The sequence below is a fragment of the Gigantopelta aegis genome, chromosome 4, assembly GCF_016097555.1.
Source record: "Gigantopelta aegis isolate Gae_Host chromosome 4, Gae_host_genome, whole genome shotgun sequence".
Classification (NCBI taxonomy): Eukaryota; Metazoa; Mollusca; class Gastropoda; order Neomphalida; family Peltospiridae; genus Gigantopelta; species Gigantopelta aegis.
This window is the reverse complement of record NC_054702.1, coordinates 42,663,636-42,676,526: the sequence shown is the minus strand read 5'-3', so window position 1 is coordinate 42,676,526 and position 12,891 is coordinate 42,663,636. Positions and strand designations below refer to the sequence as shown.

General features: G+C 38.3%; 1 protein-coding gene across 1 annotated transcript in view; it reads left to right on the top strand.

The window, feature by feature from the left end:
• Positions 1–8,024, top strand: part of LOC121369845 (cation-independent mannose-6-phosphate receptor-like) — an 83,435-nt gene extending 75,411 nt beyond the window's left edge. Inside the window, exon 43 of the mRNA XM_041494921.1 lies at positions 6,181–8,024. Within this exon, the coding sequence (XP_041350855.1) occupies positions 6,181–6,330 (150 nt within the window). The 3' untranslated portion in view covers positions 6,331–8,024. The remainder of the gene's footprint in view (positions 1–6,180) is intronic.
• The last annotated feature ends 4,867 nt before the right edge of the window (positions 8,025–12,891 follow it).

Here is a 12,891-nt window from a genome sequence, read left to right as displayed (position 1 = left end):
TAGTACATGGTTCACTGTATAGTATATGGCAGCTTAGGTCACTGCTGATTACTGGTGGCTGATAGTACAGGGTTCACTGTATAGTTTATGACAGCTAGGTACAGGTTATTGCTGATTACTGGTGGTTGATAGAACAGGGTTCACTGTATAGTATATGACAGCTAGGTCACTGCTGATTACTGGTGGTTGATAGAACAGGGTTCACTGTATACATGTAGCTAGGTACAGGTCACTGCTGATTACTGGTGGCTACTAGGACAGGGTTCACTGTATACATGTAGCTAGGTACAGGTTATTGCTGATTACTGGTGGCTGCTAGTACAGGGTTCACTGTATAGTATATGGCAGCTTAGGTCACTGCTGATTACTGGTGGTTGATAGAACAGGGTTCACTGTATACATGTAGCTACGTACAGGTTATTGCTGATTACTGGTGGCTGCTATGACAGGGTTCACTGTATAGTATATGACAGCTAGGTCACTGCTGATTACTGGTGGTTGATAGAACAGGGTTCACTGTATAGTATATGGCAGCTTAGGTCACTACTGATTACTGGTGGCTGCTTGGACAGGGTTCACTGTATAGTTTATGACAGCTAGGTACAGGTTATTGCTGATTACTGGTGGCTGCTATGACAGGGTTCACTGTATAGTATATGACAGCTAGGTCACTGCTGATTACTGGTGGCTGCTAGTACAGGGTTCACTGTATAGTATATGACAGCTAGGTCACTGCTGATTACTGGTGGTTGATAGAACAGGGTTCACTGTATAGTATATGGCAGCTTAGGTCACTGCTGATTACTGGTGGCTGCTAGGACAGGGTTCACTGTATAGTATATGGCAGCTTAGGTCACTGCTGATTACTGGTGGCTGCTAGGACAGGGTTCACTGTATAGAGTATGGCAGCTTAGGTCACTGCTGATTACTGATGGCTGCTAGTACAGGGTTCACTGTATAGTTTATGACAGCTAGGTACAGGTTATTGCTGATTACTGGTGGTTGATAGAACAGGGTTCACTGTATAGTATATGGCAGCTTAGGTCACTGCTGATTACTGGTGGCTGCTAGGACAGGGTTCACTGTATAGTATATGACAGCTAGGTCACTGCTGATTACTGGTGGCTGCCCGTACAGGGTTCACTGTATAGTATATGACAGCTAGGTCACTGCTGATTACTGGTGGTTGATAGAACAGGGTTCACTGTATAGTATATGGCAGCTTAGGTCACTGCTGATTACTGGTGGCTGCTAGGACAGGGTTCACTGTATAGTATATGACAGCTAAGTCACTGCTGATTACTGGTGGCTGCTAGTACAGGGTTCACTGTATAGTATATGACAGCTAGGTCACTGCTGATTACTGGTGGTTGATAGAACAGGGTTCACTGTATAGTATGTGGCAGCTTAGGTCACTGCTGATTACTGGTGGCTGCTAGGACAGGGTTCACTGTATAGTTTATGACAGCTAGGTACAGGTTATTGCTGATTACTGGTGGCTGCTAGTACAGGGTTCACTGTATAGTATATGACAGCTTAGGTCACTGCTGATTACTGGTGGTTGATAGAACAGGGTTCACTGTATAGTATATGGCAGCTAGGTCACTGCTGATTACTGGTGGTTGATAGAACAGGGTTCACTGTATAGTATATGGCAGATTAGGTCACTGCTGATTACTGGTGGCTGCTAGGACAGGGTTCACTGTATAGAGTATTGCAGCTTAGGTCACTGCTGATTACTGATGGCTGCTAGTACAGGGTTCACTGTATAGTTTATGACAGCTAGGTACAGGTTATTGCTGATTACTGGTGGCTGCTAGTACAGGGTTCACTGTATAGTATATGACAGCTTAGGTCACTGCTGATTACTGGTGGTTGATAGAACAGGGTTCACTGTATAGTATATGGCAGCTAGGTCACTGCTGATTACTGGTGGTTGATAGAACAGGGTTCACTGTATAGTATATGACAGCTAGGTCACTGCTGATTACTGGTGGTTGATAGAACAGGGTTCACTGTATAGTATATGACAGCTAGGTACAGGTTATTGCTGATTACTGGTGGCTGCTAGGACACGGTTCACTGTATAGTTTATGACAGCTAGGTCACTGCTGATTACTGGTGGTTGACAGAACAGGGTTCACTGTATAGTATATGGCAGCTTAGGTCACTGCTGATTATTGATGGCTGCTAGTACATGGTTCACTGTATATTTTATGACAGCTAGGTACAGGTTATTGCTGATTACTGGTGGTTGATAGAACAGGGTTCACTGTATAGTATATGACAGCTAGGTACAGGTTATTGCTGATTACTGGTGGCTGCTAGTACAGGGTTCACTGTATAGTATATGACAGCTAGGTACAGGTTATTGCTGATTACTGGTGGCTGCTAGTACAGGGTTCACTGTATAGTATATGACAGCTTAGGTCACTGCTGATTACTGGTGGTTGATAGAACAGGGTTCACTGTATAGTATATGGCAGCTAGGTCACTGCTGATTACTGGTGGTTGATAGAACAGGGTTCACTGTATAGTATATGGCAGCTAGGTCACTGCTGATTACTGGTGGTTGATAGAACAGGGTTCACTGTATAGTATATGACAGCTAAGTACAGGTTATTGCTGATTACTGGTGGCTGCTAGGACAGGATTCACTGTATAGTATATGACAGCTTAGGTCACTGCTGATTACTGGTGGCTGCTAGGACAGGGTTCACTGTATAGTATATGGCAGCTTAGGTCACTGCTGATTACTGATGGCTGCTAGTACAGGGTTCACTGTATAGTTTATGACAGCTAGGTACAGGTTATTGCTGATTACTGGTGGTTGATAGAACAGGGTTCACTGTATAGTATATGACAGCTAGGTCACTGCTGATTACTGGTGGTTGATAGAACATGGTTCACTGTATATAGTTTATGACAGCTAGGTACAGGTTATTGCTGATTACTGGTGGCTGCTAGGACAGGGTTCACTGTATAGTTTATGACAGCTAGGTACAGGTTATTGCTGATTACTGGTGGCTGCTAGTACAGGGTTCACTGTATAGTATATGACAGCTTAGGTCACTGCTGATTACTGGTGGTTGATAGAACAGGGTTCACTGTATAGTATATGACAGCTTAGGTCACTGCTGATTACTGGTGGCTGCTAGGACAGGGTTCACTGTATAGTATATGGCAGCTTAGGTCACTGCTGATTACTGATGGCTGCTAGTACAGGGTTCACTGTATAGTTTATGACAGCTAGGTACAGGTTATTGCTGATTACTGGTGGTTGATAGAACAGGGTTCACTGTATAGTATATGACAGCTAGGTCACTGCTGATTACTGGTGGTTGATAGAACATGGTTCACTGTATATAGTATATGACAGCTAGGTACAGGTTATTGCTGATTACTGGTGGCTGCTAGGACACGGTTCACTGTATAATTTATGACAGCTAGGTACAGGTTATTGCTGATTACTGGTGGCTGCTAGGACAGGGTTCACTGTATAGTTTATGACAGCTAGGTCACTGCTGATTACTGGTGGTTGATAGAACAGGGTTCACTGTATAGTATATGGCAGCTAGGTCACTGCTGATTACTGGTCGCTGCTAGTACAGGGTTCACTGTATAGTTTATGACAGCTAGGTACTAGGTACAGGTTATTGCTGATTACTGGTGGTTGATAGAACAGGGTTCACTGTATAGTATATGACAGCTAGGTCACTGCTGATTACTGGTGGTTGATAGAACAGGGTTCACTGTATAGTATATGACAGCTAGGTACAGGTTATTGCTGATTACTGGTGGCTGCTAGTACAGGGTTCACTGTATAGTATATGACAGCTAGGTACAGGTTATTGCTGATTACTGGTGGCTGCTAGTACAGGGTTCACTGTATAGTTTATGACAGCTAGGTACAGGTTATTGCTAATTACTGGTGGTTGATAGAACAGGGTTCACTGTATAGTATATGACAGCTAGGTCACTGATGATTACTGGTGGTTGATAGAACAGGGTTCACTGTATAGTATATGGCAGCTAGGTCACTGCTGATTACTGGTGGTTGATAGAACAGGGTTCACTGTATAGTATATGGCAGCTAGGTCACTGCTGATTACTGGTGGTTGATAGAACAGGGTTCACTGTATAGTATATGACAGCTAGGTACAGGTTATTGCTGATTACTGGTGGTTGATAGAACAGGGTTCACTGTATAGTATATGGCAGCTAGGTCACTGCTGATTACTGGTGGTTGATAGAACAGGGTTCACTGTATAGTATATGACAGCTAGGTACAGGTTATTGCTGATTACTGGTGGTTGATAGAACAGGGTTCACTGTATAGTATATGACAGCTAGGTACAGGTTATTGCTGATTACTGGTGGTTGCTAGAACAGGGTTCACTGTATAGTATATGACAGCTAGGTACAGGTTATTGCTGATTACTGGTGGCTGCTAGGACAGGGTTCACTATATAGTTTTTCTTAATTGTTAGAAATGAAGCTATTGCACTTAATGTTTGACCACCTTCTGACTACTGGATTAATTTTTGACCAAAAAAAATACCTTGAGGGTGTACAAGTTGAGCCTTTACTCATATATTTATACTTTAGCATTTTTTAAATAAATACATTAATGCTAATATTTGAAAGGGTAAGTATTATTTTTATGGGTTTTATTTTCATTTTGATGAAATGTTAGATTAATTAATGCTGTTTAAAAATTAGGCACAAAATCGCGAAAATCACATTTACTTATTAAGTGCATTTTTGGCCACATGTCCTGTATTTATAGCCATTATTCCCAGTGTTCCCAGGCACTCACTGTGCTTTACTGACCACAACCTTTTGTGGAAACAAACTACGATTCATATCCTAATATTTTGTGATTTTTGTTGATAGAAAAATAACCAAATTTATTATCAAATTAACTGTCACAGTCAGCTATCAATTCCATAAAATGTTCTGCCATTGTTATGAAGTGCCAATACTTTTCAACTCAAAATTCCAAGGTATTTCATACAGAAAAACAAAAAGTAAAACAGCCTGTTGTTTTATAATTTCCAGTCAGTCACATGTGCAAACCGGCGGGAAATTTGAATGAGTTAATGCACTGCATGTGGTATACACTCTGTTGGCTTGCGAGATGTATCGTCTGCATAATAGCATACAAGACGGGGGCTGAAGCAAATCCTTAAATTCGGGCAAATACGAAAAAGATATTTATGCAAAATTTGCTAACCTAAGACCTTTTTAACATGTATTTCCATCATTCTACCTGCAAAATTAGTTGTAATCCATGTAAAAATTCATAGTGATTAATTTGCACCCCTATATAGTTGTTTGCCAGTAATGCTAATATTAATAAATGTTGTCATCAAGATTTGGGCATTTTCATTTAATTTAGGGGGGAAAAAACCCTGCCCCCTACCCCCCCCCCCCCCCCCCCCCCCCCAAAAAAAAAGGGATGGAGCCCATACACCTATGGTAGTCAGAAGGTTGAACCTGTATCCCTTTTGAATACATTAATAATGAGAGTCCAATTCCATCCCACCCAAATATTAATTATGTCCTTCCACTTCTCAACTCCTAAAACCTTACTAGATCTACCTCTGGTAATAATGTTTGATAGCTGGTAATTCTTAATGGTTAAAATTATAGATGGTAATTTAAATATAATTTACAAGAATAGAATCATGTATTTGAATTACATTTCTTTTACTTAAAAGTTTGTAAATAGCTGATTTTATGTACGTGTAGTATGTCTAAGATTATAAATGTTTATAATAATACCAACAACTCCTTAACACTTCTTTTATTTTATTTATCTTCTAAGCAAATTCTAAAATTATTTTTTGAAAACAAACAAACAAATTAATCATCGGCATTTGGTAATTTTGACTCGTAGTCATCAGAAAAAACCTGCTATATTTTTCCTAATGCAAGGGATCTTTTATATGCACTTCCCCACAGACAGGAAAGCACATACCACAGCCTTTATCCAGTTGTGGTGCACTGGTTGGAACGGGGAAAAAAAGTCAGCTGAATGGATCCATCGAGGTGGTTCGATCCTGCAACGCAAGCACATTAAGCGAGCACTCAAACGACTGAGCTAAATCCCGCCATTTAAAAAAAAATCCACACTGATGAATAAATCTGATGACACTCAATTTCTTACAATTTCAGCTATCTCAAGCAGAAGATGAAGACCCAGAAGTGGAAGATTTCTTAAATGAGAATGACATTGACAATGATGTGACATGTTTAGACAATACCCATGAAGCTACTAGAGTCAGAAGTTACCATGACGATAGTGATGATGATTTGTTGGAGTAATGTGTATTATTACATTTATTTTACTTTGTTTAAAAGCAGACTGGTTTAAAGCAAAGCTTTTGGACTGATTTGCATATTCAACCATATTTAATGCACATTATTGCTTAAAATCAACAAGTATATTGGTATATTAAATTAATAAAACGGTAAATGGTAATGTGGTGAGCAGGTTGTTACGTAATACTTAACACATATTAGTCTTTGAACTGCATGAACATGGCGATTTGTTGATTTTTGCCAAATGGTGAAATAGGCATGTGTCGCAATGTTCTATAATAATATTTATCCCAGTAAGCCAGCAATAAGAATATATTATTTTCCCAATATAAAATAAACCACGATTGTCAAACTGGCTACAAAACAAATTTGAAATAACTGTCCAACAATGTATCATGTTTTGTCCATGCACTCATAAAAAGCAGTCACAACCACATATGCAGGGTGCTTCGTTTTGATCAGCCTGACTTGTAAAACTGCTAATAAAGCTGGTCTGACCCATGTCACTGTAACTAATGACCGCCAGTAGTAGGGAATATATAGTAGGTGGTTGCAAGTGCCTCTTAACAATGCCATAAATATTACTGAACACTCTCCAAAAAGCTGATGTGAAATGGCAGGTATATGGCACAGATAGTCACAAGAGACAAGCTCATGTTGCAGTTGGAGAGACAAGGACTGGGATGTGGTGGTGGACAGCGAAAGAAATCAAAAGATAGGAATTGCCAGATCGGGAAGAAATGAGATGGAATTCAAAGGAGAGAATTGAAAGGATCAGTGGGATTACAGAACATTGCATGCCTATTTCATCATTCTACAAAAAAACAACATACCGGGTACTGGTACATTCGTTACTTCAGTTCTAAGATTAATACCTGATGTGACGCGTTAAGTATTACAGATTCAATATTACGGATTCAATGGGATGGAACAAAACAGCTGCGCACATTATATATAATGGCCGTTACATGTTTACCATTTTGTTAATTAAATATACCAATATACTTGTTGATTTTAAGCAGTAATATGCATTAAATATTGTTGAATATGTATACCAGTCCAAAAACCTTGCCCAATCATTCCTTTAAAAATAGGATAAAATCCTTGCTGGGATAATATAAGGATGATATTTGGAAGACTAAAATAAAAATCACTTGGACAATTAGTTATTTAATTAGAAACCCACAGAAAGAAAGAAGGACTAATGTACCTAAAATTATTAAAAGTGTCATTTAATAGGGTGCAACACCGGAAATTGTTGTGTTATAAATCAGGGTCAAGAAACAACCCAAACCTGATTTCATTCATTTTATAGAAATTAATCAATTGATAAAGACTTGAAGATGAAATATATGTATTCTCAGTATTTTCAAGAAAATGTGTTATGCACACCGTGTGTCTGGTACCGTGTGTCTGGTACCGTAAGTGGGGTCAACAATTACTCAGGTGACTCTTTAAACGTATAGTGTTGTTGACTCGTGGTTTCAAAGTTAGTCAGTTGTGTAGTTATAGAGCTGTCACAATATGACTGATACAGTATATCATGATAGAAGATCTACACTGTGATGCATTGTTAATCCAGATACCGACTCCAAACCCTGAGTGAGTGCTCCGCAAGGCTCAATGGGTAGGTGTAAACCACTTGCACCGACCAGTGATCCATAACTGGTTCAACAAAGGCCATGGTTTGTGCTATCCTGCCTGTGGGAAGCGCAAATAAAAGATCCCTTGCTGCTAATCGGAAAGAGTAGCCCATGTAGTGGCGACAGCGGGTTTCCTCTCAAAATCTGTGTGGTCCTTAACCATATGTCTGACGCCATATAACCGTAAATAAAATGTGTTGAGTGCATCGTTAAATAAAACATTTCTTTCTTTCTGTGATGCATTGATATGGGGACAGCTGTTTCATGATAGAAATGATATACATTTGTATAATTATGTTTTAATGAGTTTGTGTAAAGAAGATGTAAAATGGACGAACATTATACATTTATAATACAAGAAATGAAAACACAGTTAGCACATTGAATTGCAGAAAGTCCTCACATTTGGTGTCTATATCTATAAATTGCCATGATGTGTTCTTTTATGAAATGTACTGAAAACAAATGTGTGAATTTTCATTACTCAACCCAGTAATGTATATAACATTTAATATCATGCAAATTAGGATAAGTTTCCAATGAAAAGTGCAATTACTAATTACCTGTGGTTCAATTCTGACACCACCTCCCCTCTAAAAAGAAAAAAAAAAAAAAAAAGAAGAGGACTGAATTATTTGACTCACCAGTCAGGTGCCACTATGGTACCAGTAATAATAATAAATAATTATTTCTTTCTTTAACTTATTTTCGTGCTTTTATCCAAGCACGCTGTCCTGGACACACACCTCAGCTATCTGGGCTGTCTGTCCAGAACAGTGGGTTAGTTGTTAGTGAGAGAGAAGAGGGTGTATAGTGGTCTTACACCTACCCACTAAGTTGTCAATACTAGCTCTGGGTGGGAGCCGGTACCGGGCAGCGAACCCAGTACCTACCAGACTTGTGTCTGATGGCTTAATCATGACAGTGCCGAGGCTGGTAATAAATCGTTAATTTAACTTGAGTCACATCTTTCAAGAAAAGAGTGGACTTATTGCAGGATATGACAGGTTAAATATCATATGTATATAGTTGTTCACCGTATCATATATATCACCACCCACACATATCATTGCACTTCTGGATGTAGTGTCTTGCTTTATGGGGTGGGGTTTTTTGACAAGTTTCGATCATGACACATGTGGATATTCTTCCGTCAGTTTACTTGAGATTTGTAGTTGTAAATAATGTTTAATCATAATCTTATGATTCAGTAGGTTGTATATATCATGGGAAAAAAAATATCTTTTATAATTATAATGTTTGTTTATACATGTACATGTATGTATATATTAAAAAGAAATTAATATAAATATATATATTTGAAACTGTTTCTTGTATATTAATGATTGTAAATATTTTGTTCCTTCATATAATGACAGCATTTTGTTGAAACCTGTACCTAGTTAATTGCGGTACCCGTTATTCTGCTTTATTTATTGATGTTTGGTATGGTAATTGGTCTGAAAATTATATTTGAATATTCGATGGAAATGACAGTAATGTTCAAATATCAACTAAATAACAACTTACTCAAACTAACATGGTTTTTTAAATAGTTTGAATTGTGTAATGAACTTTAAATACCCAAAAGAAAAGCAGGTTACAAGAGAATACAAATAAAAATCATAATGCAGGAGGTAATGGGTGTAGATTCGTGAAAAATAATTCACGAGCCTTGTAGAAAAGAGTTAAAAAATTTGTTTAATGAATTTACCCTTCCAAGTGCATTATCCAACTTAATCTATTATTCATTTTAAAAATTGCATCACTGCAAAATTGGCTGCTATATTATGTATTTAATTAAGGAAAATCTTGGTTAAAATGACCCAAAACAATAGGATCCTTCCGGATGTAACCTGAATTATTCCTCCAGTAAATCCTCAGCAGTGGATGGTGTATGTGCTAAATATGTAATCTCTGATTTCTTGTTTTCTTATTTATATAGTTTCCGACATGTTTGCTGGGGGGGGGGGGGGGGGGGGGGGGGAGTAGCTTTAAGTGTACGAGACGGTGGTGTGTGTCAGCTGCTCTCACCACCCCATCCCTCAGTGCTGGAGCTAATCTTCACATGTGGGCAAAGACGGTGAAGATATTCTACTCCTAATATTAGCTGTAATCCATGTAAAAATGTTTAGTGATTCATTTGGAACACTATTTAGCTGTTTGGTAGTCATGCAGATATGAATAAAGATTTTTACCCTTATTCTGGCATTTTCATTTAATTTGGGTAAAAAATCGGCCTTCAACCTCCAAAATGACAGCCCTATGCCACAATGAGAGCCCTTTGTAGCATTCTGACAGTGCATTTTGACCTGATGGATTACCCTCTACAGTAGGGTGGCAGGCTCATTTTGCCCAGGTTAAATGGAATGGACAAATCTGGATAACAACATTTATTTATATTATAATTACTGCCAAACAGTTATATAAGGTTTCAAATGAATCACTACCCATTTTTACAACTTGTATTGTGTGTAGAATGATGGAAATACATGGTGAAAAGGTGTCAGGCAAGCTCATTTTGCCAAATTTGTTTTTGCTAGGATCCTTTGGGGTTTTTTGTCGCCTCTGTTGTGTCATCTTGTAAGAACAGTTTTTGGCCTAATTAGCTTAGGTGGTCGAGTACTTCGGGGGATTGATTGTATTAAAAAAAGTACATGTGTGGGTTATGTGTATTGGCTTCAATCGCAAATTTTGTAGTATTTTGTATTAAAAAAAAAAATTAAAAAATTGTGCCATCTGTTTTGTTATTTTGTTAAAATAATTCGGAGCCCATATAGCTGACATTTGGTAGGTAGGCCCATCAGGGGGATTGACTGTGTTAAAAAAATTATGTGTATTGGCCTCTATCGTGAATTTCTGATTGTATGTCAGTTACTATTAAAATTACAGGTTAAAACTTCTAAAATTCTAGAGGTAGTTTCTACTGCTTATCTACATAAAAATATTTAATTAATCCACTGCTTGCTTCCGGAGAAATTAGAATATCTAAGTTTGGACCCTTTCAGGTAGGTTTTTTTTTCATTTTCAAATTGCGAAAATCATTGTAACATTAAAGTTGGTTTTGTTTAACAACACCACTAGAGCATATTGATTTATTAATCATTGGCTATTGGATGTCAAACATATGGTCATTTTGACAGTCTTAGAGAGAAAACTCACAGACAGGATAACACATATCACGGCCTTTGATATACCAGTCATGATGCACTGGCAGGAACGGGAAATAGCCCAGTGGGTCCGCTGACGGAGATTGACCCCAGACCGACCTTGCTTCAAGTGAGCACTTTATTATAAAGGTTTAAAGTTACACCAATATTTTTTCACTGTTGTAATCTACTTTTTAGAGCTAATAAGCTGTAGATTTACATGTTTGTATTTTTGAAATTTTTCAGATTGATTGCAAATGAAAATTGCACGTATTTGTGCAGTTTGTTTCTTTAAATCTATGAAGGGGACAAAAATAAGATTTATATGCTAGGATTAAGAATTTACTGTTTTAGTAATGTCATTCCAAAAATAAATTGAACATGTTTATTACATATTGATCAGTGTTGTTCAAAGCATAAATTGAACACGTTTTGTTGAAAGTCATCAGTGGTGGAGCTAAGCCCCCCCCCCCCCCCCCCCCCCCCCCCCCCCCCCCCCCCCCCACACACACACGAGCAGGCGCACTCCCCTAAATTTTGTGACAATATATTTTTTACGTTTGATAATCTGAGGAATCTCTTTGGGAACGTTTGTGTCCATCAGCCACATGCCCCCCCCCCCCCCCCCCCCCCCCCCCCAAAGAAAAAGAAAAAGAATAACTAACTGCTTGTATATAAAACTCATGTCTGATTACCAGCAATTAAGAGCTATTATTCGGCCGACTAGATTAGAATAGATGTTTGACAATCTGATTAAATTGAACTCTACTTTGTGAATATAAAAAATAAAAAGTTGAATAAAAACAGATAATACAAATATCACAGATAGATAAATATAAAATTTAGAATAAAAGTCCGTATTATTTAAAATATTGTAGTAAAAGTCTCCTTCCATCACATTTCTTTCACCAAAAGTATCTTTTCTAGTTTCTTTCAGATGCTTACAGTCCACCAAAATGTGGCGTATTGTCAGAGTACACCGATAGTGGTCACAGTGAGGTGGAGGATCCTTCTTCCAGATAAATGAAGGAAGAAAGGAAATGGTTTATTTAACGATGCATTCAATCAAGATAAATGAATGGATCAAATATGTATGACCGATGTGAGCACGACACAAGACTATTTCATCCTTTCTTGCACTGCCTGTAGGAGGACTGCCACTCTCTAGACTGGCTTGATAGCATGAAGTTTGTTGGTAACCACACCGTCCCAATAATTTTGCCAAGTTGAAAAAATAAATTGGTTAATACTATGTTTAAAATCGGTATAGGGCACACCAACCCTGGCATGAGGCAAATCCAAAGCAGACCTGGCAGCTGAATCTGCCTTTTCATTACCCCTGATGCCAACATGGCTAGGCACCAAACAGAATACAATTTATTTACTAGCAATGGATAAAAAGACGCACTTCCATATCACCATCCCAATTAAGGGATGGTCCAGCTTCATATGTAAAGCTTGGAGACACGAAAATGAATCTGTGAAAATAATAAATTTGGATGCAATCGAATCCTTGATTTTTGCTAAGGCTTCAATGACTGCCCAAACTTCAGCATTAAATATTGATGCTGAGTCCGGCAGTCTCATGGGAAGTATTGTGTCCGATGAAAAACTGTAGAACAAGCCACAGAATTCCCATCCCGTGATCCGTCTGTATTAACAGGAATGTAATCTCAGTACTTGTCTTGAATCTCCATGAAAAATTGTTTATATACAACAGCATCTGTACAATCTTTCTTCAGATGCGCAAGATCAATTTTAGGTGGTGTAAT